The 18,136-nt window shown below is 35.5% G+C and overlaps 1 protein-coding gene across 3 annotated transcripts in view; it reads right to left on the reverse strand.

Annotated features, from left to right (window-relative positions):
* Positions 1-7,199: 7,199 nt before the first annotated feature.
* The window catches only part of calm3b (calmodulin 3b (phosphorylase kinase, delta)), a 234,604-nt gene continuing 223,667 nt past the window's right edge, over positions 7,200-18,136 (reverse strand). For all 3 annotated transcript variants that reach the window (XM_051930660.1, XM_051930653.1, XM_051930648.1), the window contains exons 3-7: positions 17,055-17,085; positions 16,064-16,207; positions 13,651-13,757; positions 11,243-11,378; positions 7,200-8,435 (exon numbers count right to left, since the gene is read on the reverse strand). In XM_051930660.1, the coding sequence (XP_051786620.1) occupies positions 8,407-8,435; positions 11,243-11,378; positions 13,651-13,757; positions 16,064-16,207; positions 17,055-17,085 (447 nt within the window). In that variant the 3' untranslated portion in view covers positions 7,200-8,406. The remainder of the gene's footprint in view (positions 8,436-11,242; positions 11,379-13,650; positions 13,758-16,063; positions 16,208-17,054; positions 17,086-18,136) is intronic.

An 18,136-nucleotide genomic window follows, 5' to 3' on the forward strand; every position in this document is an offset into this window, starting at 1 on the left:
GAAAATCGTGCATTGACAGGTTCATGAAATGGGATTCCATAGCTGAGCTGCTGCACACAAGCCTAAGATCACTAGGCACAATACCAGGCATTGGCTAGAGTGGTGTAAAGCATGCCACCATTGGATTGTGGAAGCATGGAAACATGTTCTGTGGAGTGACAAATCACACTTCACTGTCTGTCAGTCTGATGGATGAATCTGGGTTTGGTTGCCAGGAGAATGCTACTTTCTGAGCTGCATAGTGCATGAGACATAATGGTCTGGCAATGTTTTTCAGGGTATAGGCTAAGCCTCTTGTTTCTAATGAAGAGAATTGTTAATGGTGCAGCATAAAAAAATATTTTAGACAATTATGGGCTTTTAAATTTGTGGCAACAGTTTGGAGAAGACCCTTTTCTGTTCCAGTGTGATTGTGCCCCAGTGCACAAAGCTAGGTCCATAAAGACATGGCCTGCACATGGCCTTGACCTTAACCCTATTGAACACTTTTGCGATGAAATGAAATGTCGATTGTGCACTTGGTTATTCAAATCAGTGCCTGACCTCACAAATGCTTATTTGGCTGAATGGGCACAAATTCCAAAATCTTGTGAAAAGCCTTCCCAGAATAGTAGAGGATACTAGAGGTGCAAAACGGGTGATCAACTTCATTGTAATGCCTGTGGTTTTCTGAGGGGATGTCCAGCAAGTTTATATAGGTATAATGGTTAAGTGTCCACAAACTTTTGGATATATAGTGTACTTCATAATAGATTTCAAAATGTGTGTTTAATCGTCTTGTTTTAGATGCCATCCTTTTTCAGCTTCTGTTTCCTGACTCACTGTCTGACATTCACCTTGAGCAATTGTTGATATTTAGTAGAATCCACTTTTCCCTGTATTTGTACAATACAGTATTTCCCTTGCCAACAGCTACCATACAACCACAAAGCATATCAGATCCACTCAGTACTTAACAGCTGAGAAAGTGTTCTTTGTTTCAAATGCTACTCCTTATTTTCTCCATACAAACTTTTGGTGGCTGAGACCAAAGTGTTTGATTTTAACTTCATCTGTCCACAGCACTAGGTTCCAAAATGTTTCTGTCTTATGCATATGTTGTTTTTTATAAAGAGATCACAGGTAAGGTTTTCTTCTAAAGGCTCTTCCATGAAGTTCATCTCTCAGTTTTCTCTATCCTCCAGGTCTTGTTTAACCTTCATGATTCCCCTTAACTGCCATTTCTTAATGCCATTTGGACTGTGGAATTTTATTGCTAGAAGTGCTTTGATATCTTTTCACAGTCTCCCTCAGCTTGTAGGTATCATTTAGTTTAAATTTCATTCTCAGTCAGTTATTTAGAACAGGTAATGATTGTTGAGTGTTATGCAATGTTTGAAGAGACAAAGAATTTACTAGGCTGTGGATGTCACCGGCTTACAATTCCTAACACCTGAGGTAAGCCAGACTAGACAAATGACCTAACAACTGAAAGGGTACCCAAACATCAGTAAATTCCACGTTTACTATTTCATCTTTTTTTTCCCAGTTTTTCATCAAATAAATTGTTACCGTACATTAATATTTTCTTAAAAATGCCACTGTTTTAGTTTGTTTGCCATAGTTGTAATCTTATTTTTTACTTCATATGTCAACAATACATGTAATTTGGACAGGGGTGCCCAAACCTTTACATAGAACTGTATCTAACAGACTTGCAGAAGGTCAGACAGAGATATCTCTGCCAACATGATGAATAGACTCCACACGTCTGGCCAAAAATCAGTTAGAAAGGAAATACAGGACACTGCTTTACACTTCTTTAATGTTAGACCTATGAATGATGTTACCATTTTGTGACATAATGTGTTTTTGTCCCACTAAGTGAGTCACTTTCTCATACCAATTCCACATGCTCTAAACAGAGACCTCAGCTGAAGATTATAGATGAAGGAGGAATCAGGAATGGCAAATGTGCATTGTAAGGTTTGGAACAAGTTGATTCCTGAATTATCGAAGATGTCTCCAAACGTGCCTCTTCTAGACAAGTCATAAAACAAACAACTGGCTTGCTACCTATACTAGTGCTGGTTTGTTAAAGAGAGGGGTATGAATATACCATCTGGCACAGCTCTAGTGATGGAGCCAACAAGAGTGATGTTGGAGTGCTCAACAAAAAAAAAAAAAAGTGGGTTGCATAAACACATCACATCACCACTAAACTACCCTTCATAGTATCATGCTAGAAAATGGGTAAGCACACATCAGGCATATTGGAGTGCTTTACTTTAACATTGATTCCGCTCACACGCTTATTGACTCAACTGAAATACAAATTTGTTGTTTTACACACTCTGATATCAGAGTTTCATAGAGGGTTAGATCCCTAGTAAAGGATCAAAAAATCAAAAATAACTTAATATTTGTAGTCACCAAGTTTGAAATAGTCTAAAACAATACCCACATGCCTGTGTTTAAATATGTCATTTTTAACCTTCTGGGAGTGTCTTTTAGAGATGGCTAGGAACACTGGTAAAGAGTCAAATATCAAAATATTACCATAAGGGTGATCAGCAACTTGAAAACCACACTCCTTATGCATTCATGACTGATTACCAATTTTTTGAAGTTTTGTAAAAATGAGTAACTTTGACCTTTGTATTCCATTAGAGACTGAGCCCTTAGAGTCGGTTGATGTGGCATGTATAGCTTCAAGTCCTTCTGATCATTTTTGATTAGGACATCTACTGGTTTACTCTTTATCATCAGGGTATAATTTCCTGCACAAAATATGGTCCAAAAATGGGTTAAAATGAGAGTCTAGAGGGCCAAAAATAGGAGAGAACCCAAAAAGCTCAATGTCCTGCATAGTGAGACATCAAGCTGAGTTGAAAGGGATATCATATGTAGGTTTATTTTTGTACTGGAAAATCAGGAGACACCAGACAGAAAAAAAAGTGATTTCAAAATGTTCTAAAGTTAATTCTTAATGAACACAATAATGAGAGAGATGAACAAGCAGCAAGTAATGAAAACGACAGTGTCTGTGATCTATCGCAATTTACCAGTACTGACAAAGGAAATTTAACACCACCACAAAAAAGTATTCCACTGTTCTGCACCAGTTCTTAAATCACAATGTCATAACTGCTATAATCAATTATCCTTGGCAGGGTTGTTTGAACTGGGGCACACTAATGAGATGGGCTCTTAAGTTAAAAAGCCTTGCTCTGTCTCCGGGCAGACAAAATAATTTCTTAAAACAACACCATATGTAAAGATCACAGTAAATAAGGGAAACAAAATCATAGCTATGGTTGACAACATTTGCTAACATTGCTAATAAAGAAAAAATAATTGAAGTAATGCAGATTATTGTGTCACTGTAAGAGAAAAGTATAGCTAGAGATATTTAATAGATACAACTTCATTTGTAAATATGCTGGCAAAAATTGAAACATTCATGACACTAAGAGCTTAACAGGTAAGTGATGACCAGGTTCTACTTTGGGAGCAGATACTTTCAACATGGGGCTTCACTGAAGTGTTGCAAAACGAGAACCTAGCAGTCCTATGGAGGAAACAAGTCAGATGATATTGTAATAGATAATCATATTTTTGAGGCAAATGTTTTTCCTATTAGACCACCCGGATATACAGTATACAACAATGTAGCGGCTCATAGGAAAGTATGTAACATAAGATTTTCAGTGTTTTCAACGTAGTGGTCCATGAGACCTTCAGCTAAATTACTTTTAATTTAGATCAGTGCTTCCCAGACTTGGTCCTAGGGACCCACTGTGGCTGCAGGTTTTTGTTCCAACTAGGTTCATAATCAGTGACAACACCTAGTAACACTGATCTCATTTAATTAGCTGGTATTTCTTTCTCTTATTCTACATTCAGAAAAGCACAGCAGCATGATTTTTACATTTACAAGACATTTAGAAATATTTCTGCGTTTGCTGAAGATTTAAATGCTGGAGATGTTGGACTACCTGTGCAACCTCTGTAGGGTCCAGGTATTGCCTCATGATACCAGTAGTGACACTGACCATAGCCAAATGCACCTGTTAAACCATTCCAGTTTTGGGGGTTGTCTCATTGTTGCTCCTCTAGTGCACCTGTTGTTAATTTCATTAACAACAAAGCAACTGAAACTGATTAACAACCCCCTCTGCTACTTAACTGACCAGATCAATATCCCAGAAGTGTCACTGACTTGATGCTATACTCTGATTAAAAAGTGTTCCTTTTGTATACACATATACATACTGTTTATACGTATATACAGGTGCACCTCAATAAATTAGAATATCATTGAAAAGTTAATTTATTTCAGTAATTCCATTCAAAAAGTGAAACTCATATAGATTCGTTACACATAGAGTGATATATTTCAGGCGTTTATTTTTCATTTTGATGACTATGGCCTACAGGTAATGAAAACCCCATCCATCCACCCATTTCCTAACCCGCTGAATCCAAACACAGGGTCACGGGGGTCTGCTGGAGCCAATCCCAGCCAACACAGGGCACAAGGCAGGAACCAATCCCGGGCAGGGTGCCAACCCACCGCAGGACTAATGAAAACCCAAAATTCAGTATCTCAGAAAATTAGAATATTGTGAAAAAGTTCAATAATTGTAGACTCATGGTGTCACACTCCACTCAGCTAATTAACCCCAAACACCTGCAAAGGTGTCCTGAGCCTTTAAATGGTCTCTCAGTCTGGTTCAGCAGGCCACATAATCATGGGGAAGACTGCCGACTTGACATTTGTCCAGAAGACAGTCACTGACACCCTCCACAAGGAGGGTAAGCCACAAAAGGTAATTGCTAAAGATGCTGGCTGTTGACAGAGTGCTGTATGTATACAAGCATATTAATGGAAAGTTGAGTGGAAGTTAAAATTGTGGCAGAATAAAGTGCACAATCAACAGGGATAACCGCAGCCTTGAGAGGATTGTGAAGCATAGTCCATTCAAGAATTTGGTTGAGATTCACAAGGAGTACAACTGTCGCATTCCTTGTGTCATGCCACTCCTGAACCAAAGATGTCAGTAGCATCTTACCTGGGAGAAGCAGAAAATGGACTGGACTGTTGCTCAGTGGTCCAAAGTCCTCGTTTCAGATGAAAGTAAATTTAGCATTTCATTTGGAAATCAAGGTCCTGAGTCTAGAGGAAGAGTGGAGAGGCACATAATCCAAGTGGCTTGAGGTCCAGTGTGAAGTTTCCACAATCAGCGATGATTTGGGGAGCCATGTCATCTGCTGGTGTTGGTCCACTGTGTTTTATAAAGTCCAAAGTCAGCATAGCTGTCTACCAGAAAATTTTAGAGCACTTCATGCTTCCCTCTGCTGACAAGCTGCCAAAAGTACCAACACCAGGTTTAATGACCATTGTATCACTGTGCTTGATTGGCCAGCAAACTCATCTGACCATAAACCCATCAAGAGGATGATGAGACACCAGACCCAACAATGCAGATAAGCTGAAAGCTGCTATCAAAGCCTCCTGGGCTTCCATAACACCTCAGCAGTGCCACACGGTATTGATGCAGTAATTCATGCAAAAGGTGCTCCCACCAAGTATTGAGTGTGTACATGGACATACTTTTCAGTAGGCCAACATTTCTGTAATTTTTTTATTGGTCTTACGTAATATTCTAATTTTCTCAGATACTGAATTTGAGCTTTCATTACCTGTAGGCCATAATCAGTAAAATGAAAAGAAACAAACGCTTGAATAATGAATCTATAGGAGTTTTACTTTTTAAATTGAATAACTGAACTAAATTTTCGATGATATTCTAATTTATTGAGATGCACCTGTATATCCAAAAAGAACATGATAATGCAAAAGGAAAACTGTTAAGGGTACACTTCTCACTACTATTAGAAATTTTGTCTTCACATAAAAGATGTATGGAATAGGTCTCAAAGTAATGTTTTAGATTTTAGTACTTTTTGTAAAGCTTCATAGCTCAATTTGATGTTATTTTGCAGGATTCAGTTGAACAGAAAATTATGAACTATACTGGGCGAATGACCGGTTTTAAATTTAATTGTTCTAGGATGAGTGAATAAATAATGGAGACCTGAATGTTTCATTTGAATATGGGCAAAACAGGTAGTCCTTTTGCATACTTTCAAAAATGTCCTAAATCCAGATATGTGTTTTATTACAGGTATCCAACTTCATGTTGAACACACTTTGGTGAGGTATGCACTCTCTTATCATGTAGATTCACTCAAAACCATTCCCTATGCTTGTTTTTGTTAAGACCTATATAATATCTGCTTGACAGTCTAACTTCAAGTGACAGACCATTAACGAAATGTTCCTTTAAATTATTGTACACATGCCAAGGATTATATCTTTCTCATGCTTTTAAGGCATTCACCCTATAGTGTGCGTTATTAACCATGTACACATGGAAAAAATTCAAGTAATGTCAGAACCCAACATATGTTTTGGTCTCCATTACATGTTACAGCTTTACTGTTAATAAAGGTAGAAATACATTAAGTATATAAAAATTGTGACGGGACATGAAACAAGAAGTGATGCAAGAAGCAAAAAAAAATTGCAGAAAAGACATTGGTTGCTACTACAGCATGACTCTAAAGTGGATTAAACAGACAGATATGACATTTCTGCAGCATCACCGAGGATGGTCAATTTAGCATGATCTAAAAGAAAACACAGTAAAGTATGTACTATATAAATGGTGATTACCGTGCTTGTGCTTTAGTCTTAACAGAATGCATAACTTACAGCGGGACATTAAACAGCTATCTTTTAGACCAAAGTAAATGTATTTAATTCAGCAGGCAACACCATGTACACTTAAATCACTCTGATTTTAGCGATGCTTAAGCCAATTAAATACCTCAGACTATTTAAGTAGCTAATGCATCATTTAAAACCCAGCCATTTTTGGGTGTTACATGATTTGATTTTAAAAATGACCATTTCCGATCCTTGGATGCAAAGTTATAACAATGCATTAAAATCAGATACTTGTATGAATAAATGTTTCTACACAAGAATAACACAAGCAACAACAAAACTATGACATATCAAGATAAAAATGCATGTAATGCCTACCGTCTTGTATGCATATTTTTACCTTATACCTCAATAAACCCATTTCCAAAAACTTAAAATACACCACGGCCACAAGCTCATTCAATAAAAACCACTTAGGCAAAAGTGTTAAAAACACGTCAAGTTTATTGAGAACAAAACAGTACAGAAAACTGGAATGGAGTTGAAGCATTTTTGTCCCTCCTCTGTCTCAGAAACCAATGTGGACTGAGTGACAAAGGAAGATGGTTGGAAGAATGGGTTAAGTTACAGGTATAAGGGAAAGAATAAAGCTGCTAGGAATATATAGAAATCAACACGCTCACAATATCAAAATAAAACTAAAAGGTAAAAAAAAAAAATAAAAAATAAAAAAATAGCAAGTACAAATACAAGAAGGCAACTGTGTAAATAGATGCAGTCTGCTATAGTAAACAGTTTGTATACATTATGATTACATCTGCAGAATTTTGTTGCAGTTAAGTACATATTTTAATAATATTGCTGCAGGGATGGAAATTTAAGACCATTTTATTACAAAAACCACCCTGATTCTCATGGCAAGGTACATTATTTCAACTGCATCACCTGGAAAACAAACAGCAGCAAAGAAGCACTCTTTGCATTTATTTTTAAATTTGGTATTTGGCATGCAACAAGGTAACATAATATTGTCAAATTCACATAAATCTTTAAGACAATAATATTTAAAACTATTGCCATTCACAAGTTGAACTGCTGATGCACTTTGATCAAATCTTAAGTGTTGCTTCAGTGATACCACCAAAACGTATACACATACAAACATTCAGTTATTTATCTGTGTACCAGACTCCTTTTTCTGTGGCTATGGTCTGTAGGTAAGCCACGCCAGAAATAAGTCAGTAATGAAGCAAACAATTCCAAAGGCTTTAAACCAAAGAGATGTCCATCTGAGGCCATAAAAATCAGCATTTGATTTCTATCCCTGCATGGCAAGTTACAACTATCTTCATTGCAAGACAATATTTCCACAAGAAGTATATTCTGTAGGATGAGGGAAGCATGCATATCTCCTTGTGACGTCAATTTTTTTTTCTTTTTTAATTTCACAGCCAAACACTTGTGACAATGGCATGCTGAAAGGGGTTAGTTGTAACACAGCTACACAGGCCAGGAGAGAGCAGCAATAAATCACCGAAGAGTAAAGAAGAGGGAGAAAAAGAAAAGAAAAGAAAAGGGGAAAAGGAAACTAGAAGACATAAAATAAAGGGGCAAGCTGATGAAAGCCAAAGTTCTTTTTTTTTTTTTTTTTTAATTTTTACAATGCAAACTGGGGACAGTTTGAAGCCATTTCACTTTGCAGTCATCATCTGTACAAACTCTGGAGAGGGAAAAAAAAACAAAAAAAAAAAAAACAGTATTATGAGTATGACCCTATTTTTGTTTTTTTAAAACATAATTTATTTTTATGTATTTTCTTTACATTAATATATAAATTAATGTTCCTTAAACAAAAAAGGTAGAGAAGAAAGATTACTACAAAGACATAAACCAACCCTTATTATTCCTACATCCCAAAGTACAAACATAAAAGAAAATACAGTACTAACATGAAACCTCAAAAAAAAAAAAAAAAAGCGATGTTTCTCTTTAAGGCTGAATGCCACCCATTTAAACTAGTAATAAAAAGGCGTATTACTTCTAGCTATAGACAAATCCAAGGGCGCTTAAAAAAAACAAAACAAAAACATTCCAGTACACATGGTTAAGCTGGTCTGGGGACTTCCACTGTAAGGCTACCAGCAGTATGCAAGCACAGTATTCAACAAAAGTAATCCCTTGAAGGGACTGAGAGATAAGGTAGTGGTATCTATAACAACATGAACATATGTGAGTAAATCAAACTGAAATTAAAATTATCTGAAAAGACTAAGGTATCATCCACGCAAAAGGAAGTATGCACATTTTGGCACTGCACTCCTGTAGACATACCCATGCTGCCACAAAGCACAAAAAGAGTTGGAGAAAGATTCAGAATGAATTGTTTCCTTGTGTAAAAGTACAGCCTGTAAAACCAATGTAGTTGTGTGAATAATTAATTGAACATTCTTAAATACAGCATTCCAGTAACAGTGTTGGTTTTTACTTCCAGAATAAAGGTCAGGAAACTGAATTAGGAAAAAAATCTTCAGACCCTGATAATGGGATTAGAAGAAAGAAAAAAGAAAAGTTAGACCACCACACCCTCTGCCCAGGAGCAAACCTAAAACAAGGAATGGAGAAGTAACAGTTAAGTGGGACATCCAGAGTTCTTCAGACACTGTAAATAAAGTGGGGAGAAGAGAGTAAGGAGTGAATGTTTGCAGAAGTTGCATCTTTGTGAATGAACAAATTTTAAAAAACAAATAGGATTAGCCTAATTAAAAACTTGATGGACCTTACAAGTTAGTTTTATTAAAATAAGAATATCTCAGAAAACTGGCACAATAGTGCCAAAAATGACCACACTGTTATCCAGTAGGACCGAAAGGAATGTCTGACCCCAGCCAAGAGGAACAAAATTAAAGAGAGTACATTTGCACAAATATATATATATATATATATATATATATATACACACACACACACAGTATATATATTTTTTAAAACAGATTATTGGCTTGAAAGCTGGCATTTTAAAATTGAGGAGCAGAATCATATCAAAAAATAAAAGCAGGGAAGCTACTGGGCAAAATGTAAATAGGTACTAGTACTAAAAAACTGAATTTAAATATGCAACACAAGAAAATGACTCTCTACCTACTTGAAAGTATTTTCATGTGTGAAGCTAAATGTAAAAAGTAAGCCCTAACCTTACAAGTCAATTTATATCAGTGGATATTATGCTGCTTGGTGGAAAAATGCGCAGATCATCTCAATTCACATTATTTCTACTTTTACATTTTCTGTCTAAAAGAGATTATGAAAAAAGTTTACCCTCCAAGATTTACTACATGCATAAAGCATTAAGAAGAATTTTTGGTTTTACAATTAAATATTTTCTTCTTAATTGAACATATTTTCAGTTCTATTTTATCCAATTCATGGTAGTAGTTGGTCAATTCATCTTAAAAACCAGGATAATACACGTTTTTTATCTAGAGCAATCCAACAAAGTTAAAGTCCACTGTCTGAATAATCTGTGGCCTTTTCCCTTTTATGTCTAAAAACACAACAAACTGTGATGGCTTGTTCAAACCATTTGTTGCAGATCAACCAATGGATTATATGTAGGATCTATTTATAAAAAAATAAATAAATAAATAAATAAAACAGCATGGCTGGCCACTTCTCCTCTCTACTTTAGTATGAAGTAGTGTTACGTTCTCCATTTTAAGAACACTCAATTTCCAGTCACATGTTCTGCTAGTTGCTTCTTAATAATGTCAAGAATCCCACAAACATCCAAAAGGGCAACTACAGATTTCCCTGTTTTCAAAGAAACTGTATTCTTTGATGGACCAGATCATAATCAATTTCTTTATTTCTTGGAGAACAGACAAAACCACATCTAAAAAGGTATTCAGCAACTTGCCTTGACAAAAACATTTTAATTATGCACTTACTGGTTCAGAATGGTCTGAATATATATCATACCAAATTGTTTTTAATTTAATATAGCCCTAGAAAACTGCTAGTGGTTACTTTGTCATTTATTATATATCACCGATTGCAGACATTTCTCTGTGGCAAAGAATGTCCTACTTTGGCCCAAGAAACTCAAAGAAGGGAGCCTTGTTCTGGGAAAATTATTTTTGCAGAGATCAGATATTATTAGCTACCTCCATGGCTCGGATGAGAGCACAGTCTCTTTAAACGAAAACTTGAGTTACAAGGGACTAACCCTTTCAGTCACTCTATTGGAATGGGTCTGTTTTAAGGCCTACAGTTGCATATTTTTTTTGCAGTGATTTAACAGAACCCTAACTAAAAGACTTAAAAAATGCATAGAAAGAATAAAGCTAATCTTAAAAAAATGTCTTAGAGGAGTATATAATTAAAACATCATCAATTTGTACAGATATTAATAATGGCAATTACAACTGTCATAAAAATTGATGCATCCTAATCAGCCCAGAAAATATAAGTTAAACCATAAGGTGTCCAGAATATATCCAAGACAATAATGACACATTGGGCATAACTGACCTTCATAGTTGACCTGTCCATCACCATCTATATCTGCTTCTCTGATCATTTCATCCACTTCTTCATCTGTTAGCTTCTCCCCCAAATTGGTCATGACGTGGCGCAGCTCTGCTGCACTAATGTAGCCATTTCCATCCTAAAATAAAACGAGTAGAAAATACATGAAATATGGAGAGATAAAAGGATCATTTCTAACACCCTTAATGGCATCTTATGCAATAACAACCAAAACATCATTTACTATGAATACGCTAATAATGTTAACAGCTAAAATAAGCCAGTGCTTTAGTTACAAGTGATTCCATTCATTCATTTTACATACACACTTCGTCCTATTCAGGGCCATGAGGGATGGGGCTTATTCAGACAGCATTAGTGGTAAGACAGAAACAATCCCTGAACAAAGTGCTATTCTATCAGAGGGTACAATTTGATCAGACAGTAATGAGTCTTCAATTAACCAAACATGCACATCTTGAGATGTGAAAAGAAAACCAGAATACCCATTTAAGAAATTACTTAGTTCAAGAACACACATCTGATTTAAACATTGGGCTCAAAAATATATGATATATTCAGATTTTTTCTGAAAAGGGAAATTATCAAAGATTACTCTCGATGTCCTTCTCAGCCTGCTTGAAATCTGGAGGACAAAGACTGGGCAAACTTAGAGAGTCAGTGTATGTTTACACAAATACGGCTAATGTAAGTACTGAAGTCTGAAATAGACTAAACTTTTACTTGCCTAGGAAGGTAACTTTTTTTTTAGCCAAAAACAAAAAAATTTCTTTTCCTGAGAAACACCACATATTCAGAATTGCAAGAATATTTTCACACAATGTTTTGCTTCATTTTACTGAAGTAATTATGAACTTTTAAGTGAAAGTTTGGCTTATAAGAGGTGTAAATCACCAGGGCAATGGAAGGCTCAAGAGTGCAGGGATTACTACAGTGCATTCAAGCACGTTTTCCCTGAATCAAATGGAAAGTCTACCTCAGAAGCACTTCCTGCTTTTCAACAGAAGTGAAGTTAGGTTTAACGGTGGCTTCCATGTCAGAGGTTACATGAGCTCAGGAGTTGGTAGAGCAGTGGGGCAGTCATTAAACTGGCAAAGGAAACAGAAGCCAGATTCAAAAGATTCACAGGACTTCACAAGATAAACAGTATTTCAAAACCTGCTACACAAGGATGTGTTCTATTTATTTGCAATTTAGTGCATTTGTACCCATTTGAACATCTGGTTAACAAAGGCGCCATATTCTTGCCCCTATAGTCTCCTCTGTGGAGCAGTGCAAATATTGAAATATACACCCATCACAGTATGAATACCCAATGAGTGGATTTAACTGGCTATGACATGAATCAAGAATCACTGTTTTGGTAGAGTACACACAGCCAAAATAGACACCTAACTGGAACACTTGTCTAGTCATAAGCAGTATATAGGGTTTAATCAAATCAGCAGCATGAGAAAGTTCTAAAACAGCTTCATAAATCAAACTTTACATTACTAAACATTTTAGAAGCTTTTAACTTGAACCTATGCATCCACCTGAATTGCTGTCAAATTAAAAATGTTAAGATTTTGACCACTATAAGGCATTGCTGAAGACCCTGCTTAACAGCTTGCAGACACCTTTGCAAAATGACAGGCAGGATAAGATCAAACTTGTGCACATATAAACCTGCATGTACCAGCTAGAAACGTTTATAATACAGTATATAATCATATTCATATTTATAAATGTAGAAGTCTGCCGCTCATTTCATGAACAACTACCAGTATGTACTCTTTCAAAATTAAGTTGCTTCCAGATGTATAAATACTCTTGAAACACATTGGGTGGAAAAATCAAAAGGATATGGACTTAACTAAGCTGTTACAATCATTACATTTTATAAAATGAAAGAAAGAAAAAAATCTAATGTAACTAGAATTCTCCGTATTTACAACACAAGTACATGCATTTGAAAATGCTGAACTTCAAAAGCTCAAAGCATTTCTCTATAAAGTTGTAAATATGTATACCACCTTTCATGAATTTCTGAGCACTGGTTTGGCTGTTGTTGGCACTGGCTATAAAAAGAAGACCGTTTCAAAATGTTTTTCTGTTGAAAACCAAAAGTTTATTCTTTATGAAAACAAACTATTGTGAAATGTTAACTAAATGATTCTGTCAGAAAATTAATTATGATTTTAAACTGGAGTAATGAAATTTTGACCACTTCAAAACCATAAAGGTAGCCTCAATGTAATATGTAAAGCTCTTAGCAGCTCCACTTTAAAACTTATATAGGAGGACTTACAAGTACAATCACACAACATGAATACAGTGAAATCTGAACATCATTCCTGAAATAGTTCAAAGGGTACAAATCTGTAATGACCTGAACTATGAAAACCCACCTTGTCAAAGACTCTGAAAGCTTCCCTAATTTCTTCTTCACTATCCGTGTCTTTCATTTTTCTAGCCATCATCGTGAGAAACTCCGGAAAATCAATTGTTCCATTTCCTATCCATTAAAATGTAATTGTCAGTTAGTAGCTATAATCTTCCACTTTGCTTCATACAATTAATAAAACATACAAAAAAAGAAATACACAAGTAAAACACAGTTTTAAGAAAATCTTTACAGAATCATTTTAAAAAAAGATGGGGGTGTGGGGGTTACCATGAGCAGTATTCTTTGAAGTTACATATAGTTTTCTAATTGTATCTAGAAGATTTAGGCCTCAATTATAAAAACATACATAAAATGATCCCAAGTTTGAATACAAGATATTTTCCTAAAGGCACTGATGAAAGACTTATAAAACAACAATATGCATGAATACATGTTCCTAACTCCTTCCCACTAACACCATATTGATGATTGGTAAACCAACTTAGAATTTGCACGAATGTGAATAAGCACATTATTTCCAAAGAGCACTGTAAAATAGCCATATATGGAATAACATAATCCCTATAAATGGCTTGCAATTACCCATGATCAACTCTGCTAAAATGGCAAGTGGAACCAGTTTAATCTGAATATTTATTGTATGTTGGAGTTTCCATTTTACACAATTGCTCTGATTCACTGCAAGGTACATGTAGCCAACATAGGTACAGTCAACTCCACCATTCACAGCTAGGAATCCAGTCTTCTGTTCACACCCCTTCTTATTTGGACCTTGATTTCTTTCATCATGGGGGAAAACTGATGAACTGCCAAGAAAGGCAAATGATAGCTTTCATGATATAAGACAAGTTTTAATGGAGAGTAAGAGAAGATACTCCCAGCCAGTTTAAAAAATTCTCTTAGTAAGATGCCTTTTACAAGGAACACATGCAGAGATATGGGCACTTCCAAATGATTAAACTGCTTGCACATATTAGAGCTCTCAAGGATGGATTGTAGCTACTGTTTGACGTACTTGAGAATGGCTCTTTGTAATTAACAACAGTTCGCAGGCCACTATTCTGCATGACTGATCTGAGCCATTTGTGAAGTCTGCCAGTAGAGCAAATGAGGCCATGGCTCCTTACTCTTACAAGATTTAGGTTCATAATATATGGGATGCATGATTTTTAATTTGCATAATCATAAGAACATTTTCATATAAATTTCGATTTGATAAATTCCAGTTTGTATATGGATTTTCACATATAATCAAACCTGTTTGCACATTTGTTTCATACGCGAGACCCTTCTCCCCTATAGTACAAGTGATGGACAAAGATGGATGGCACAGCTTCACAGCATGTATTTAGTACATTCGGGCTTATTTGCAGCCCATCAACACCACATCGCCTGTAATGTTCATTTAATCTTTGTTTTGTTATTCAATTAACAATTCATTGTCCTAACTCGGTAACAGTATTTCAATTGATCGATTGGAAAAAAAAAACTGGATTAAACTTCTTTACTTGTTATTGTTTACAGAACTTTACTCTTACCTTTTACAAAAGATTGCACTACTTGAAGTTTAGTGTATACAGAACTGGAATTTATAGATCGATTGAGCTACATCGAGTATTGAAATGGCAGTAAATTTCAATAAAGTTTCTTTTTTATCATATTGAACTTTGAAACTTTGGTATCATGACAAACCTAACAGGTAGTGATGCAATTTCAAATAATCAGCATCCCGTGCCTCATCAATAACCATGTGGTGTTTGCTTGTTCTCCCCAAGTGGGAGGGAAACAGGACTTGAACATCACTGAAGAATTGTGCTACTCTAATTTTGTCACTTTTCCTAAGTGAGTTTGTGCAGGAGTGCACCCTGTCCAAGTGTGGTTTAGTGCCTTGTGCCCAATGCTGCCAGGATAGGCACTGGTCTCTTGTGTCTCCTAAATTGCTTTCTTAGCATAAACATTTAGTATGCTATGAAATACAAGAGTACTGTTAATTAAGAAACCTCAGTTAACAATCACATTTAAAAATATGAAATAAATGAAATTTAGAAAAGTGCACTATGGTAAATGTGTATTCAGGGAGGATAAAAAAGGGTTTGCCTTATTCAGATTATTCAAACAACCAGTAAGACCAACTAAAGTCCTTAACATAAATATTCTAGTTTATTTTGTTTGTGCAAGCTAAATACAAAAGCAGGACAACTGAAATGCTAATTTTTCATTAACAGTACAAAAACATCCCACACTTGTAAATATTATACGGAAATAAAAAGTCATGAAAGTGAAATCAGATATTGAAACACACCGAGTATACCATCAAAAAAACCAAGATACACACAAAATGAAGGTTGCTCACATCCATGCCCCATGTGTGATATTACACAAGAACACAAAAATATGGAAAGGTGGTATCTTACCATCAGCATCCACCTCATTGATCATATCCTGTAGTTCAGCTTCAGTTGGATTCTGCCCAAGTGATCTCATCACCGTACCCAGCTCTTTTGTAGTAATAGTACCATCGCCATCCTTGTCAAAAAGGGAAAAGGCCTCCTTGAACTCTGAAAAAAGTCAATATATCTTTGAAATGTGCCACCATTGCAAAGTATGAATAATAAGACCAAATACTGCAAAAAAATACAAAAGCTAACAAATCCCATGCTGGGTCAATAATAAAACCACACTGATTAAATAACACATTAGTGACCTTTGTATCTTAATGTGAAAAATTACTGGCTTCATTTAAAAGCCATTCAAATTTTTACAAAAAAAACCAAAAAAAAAAAAAAAAAACCCAAAACACTCAGATACAGCTCCAAATTTAACATATTGGGGTTGTAAATTATATTAACATATAATGAGAAATTGATCATATTTACTGATGCAATAATATATCATATATCAAAAGGATTTTTGAAACAGTACACAGCTAACTAAATCGGCCGTGACAAGCACAAAAAAAAAACCAAATAATTAAAAAGAAGCAACAATCTTAAACATATACGAAGAAAAACTTTTTTATACATGCACAGAATAATTAAAGAAACTCCCATATTTGACTCTTTCCTGCAAGACTAAACGAGTGATCATCACAGATGTATTAGAAACCAACTTCTTGCCAAACCGCATTAGACCTGCTTCACTTTACACAAGGGTACTCATTAGGAGCCAAATCAAGAGAGCACAGGCCTCTGTTGGCTCTTGGATTTTTCCTGGCAAAATATAATTAAATACATTCCATTGGGAGTCAGCTTACTGCACTGCAGTGAAACTTTGAGAACAGAAAAGAAAAACCCAAGCGGTAGGACTTCATTAGATTAATATGGTGCTATTAATAATACAAAGAAAAGAATCAGATAATTTAAGAAGTTTGATTGAAATTGTACTGAAACTATTAATAATTCTTACCAGCAATTTGTTCTTCTGTTAACTGGTCAGCCTGGGGGGGAAAGAAGTTAAAGTATGTCAAAGCATGGAAGTCCACTGTGTCCCTTTATAAAAGTAATTCTTTTATACTGCAAACAATAATTTGTTTGGGGGTTAACCAACCAATGATTAACTTTTAAAACTAAAACTTTTTTACCCTGGTTTGAGCAGTTCAATGTATATGTTCCACATTATATTGTTTTTAGTATTCCTGAATATTTATTTTAATTTATGAAAGCAAATACTAATGTTTAATTTCAAAACTTTTCAATGCAACTTTTAGAAGAATAAAGACAGTAAACTTTCCAAAACAAAATGCCAACATAATATTAACAAGGATTATTTAGTAAGTGCAACAATGATGGTTTAAATTAGAACATTTAAAACCAATGAGGCATCTCCTCAAATGTCATTTCACATGCACCACACAGCAAAACAGCCTTCTTACCATCCAATAAAATTATTTAGAACAGTGTCACTAGTACAATATAAAAGATTGTACAATGTTCCAACTGTTGTGTTTGCGCTGCATAAACTGAAAATGTCTGGCAATCACGTTTATCATTTCTGCACAAGACCACAATTCATGCCCATGCCCACCCCCAACTCCACCCCCACCCAAACCATCAAATTAAACCCTTCCAGGCCTGCTATCAAAGTTTTGTCCAAAAAGGGTTATGACGCCAGTTTCCTGCAACTTAAGGTCATGTCTACTATATGCACTTGGGAGCTCCCGTTTATACAAGTTATTACTTGTGATGATTTTCTCAACATTCTGCATGTAAGTGAACAGCAATCTCAAACAAGCTTCAGTGATACGCTTTATATCTAGAGTACAGGATTTAACTTCAGGCAAAGCAGCTACTAATGGGTCCCCCTCCAATTTAGCTTTGATACATACAGTACTGTGTATTGGGTTAACTGTGCTAACCTCATTCAGACGGGTGATGCCCAGTCATTCAATTCCAAGCACACTAAAAGGAATAGCAGGTGCCCCTTTTGCATACCCAAATAGAATGTTAAACTGACCAGGCAAATACATTCTAATCTACATCACAGGAAGT

Source organism: Erpetoichthys calabaricus, chromosome 1 (assembly GCF_900747795.2).
Source record: "Erpetoichthys calabaricus chromosome 1, fErpCal1.3, whole genome shotgun sequence".
NCBI classification, from domain to species: Eukaryota; Metazoa; Chordata; class Cladistia; order Polypteriformes; family Polypteridae; genus Erpetoichthys; species Erpetoichthys calabaricus.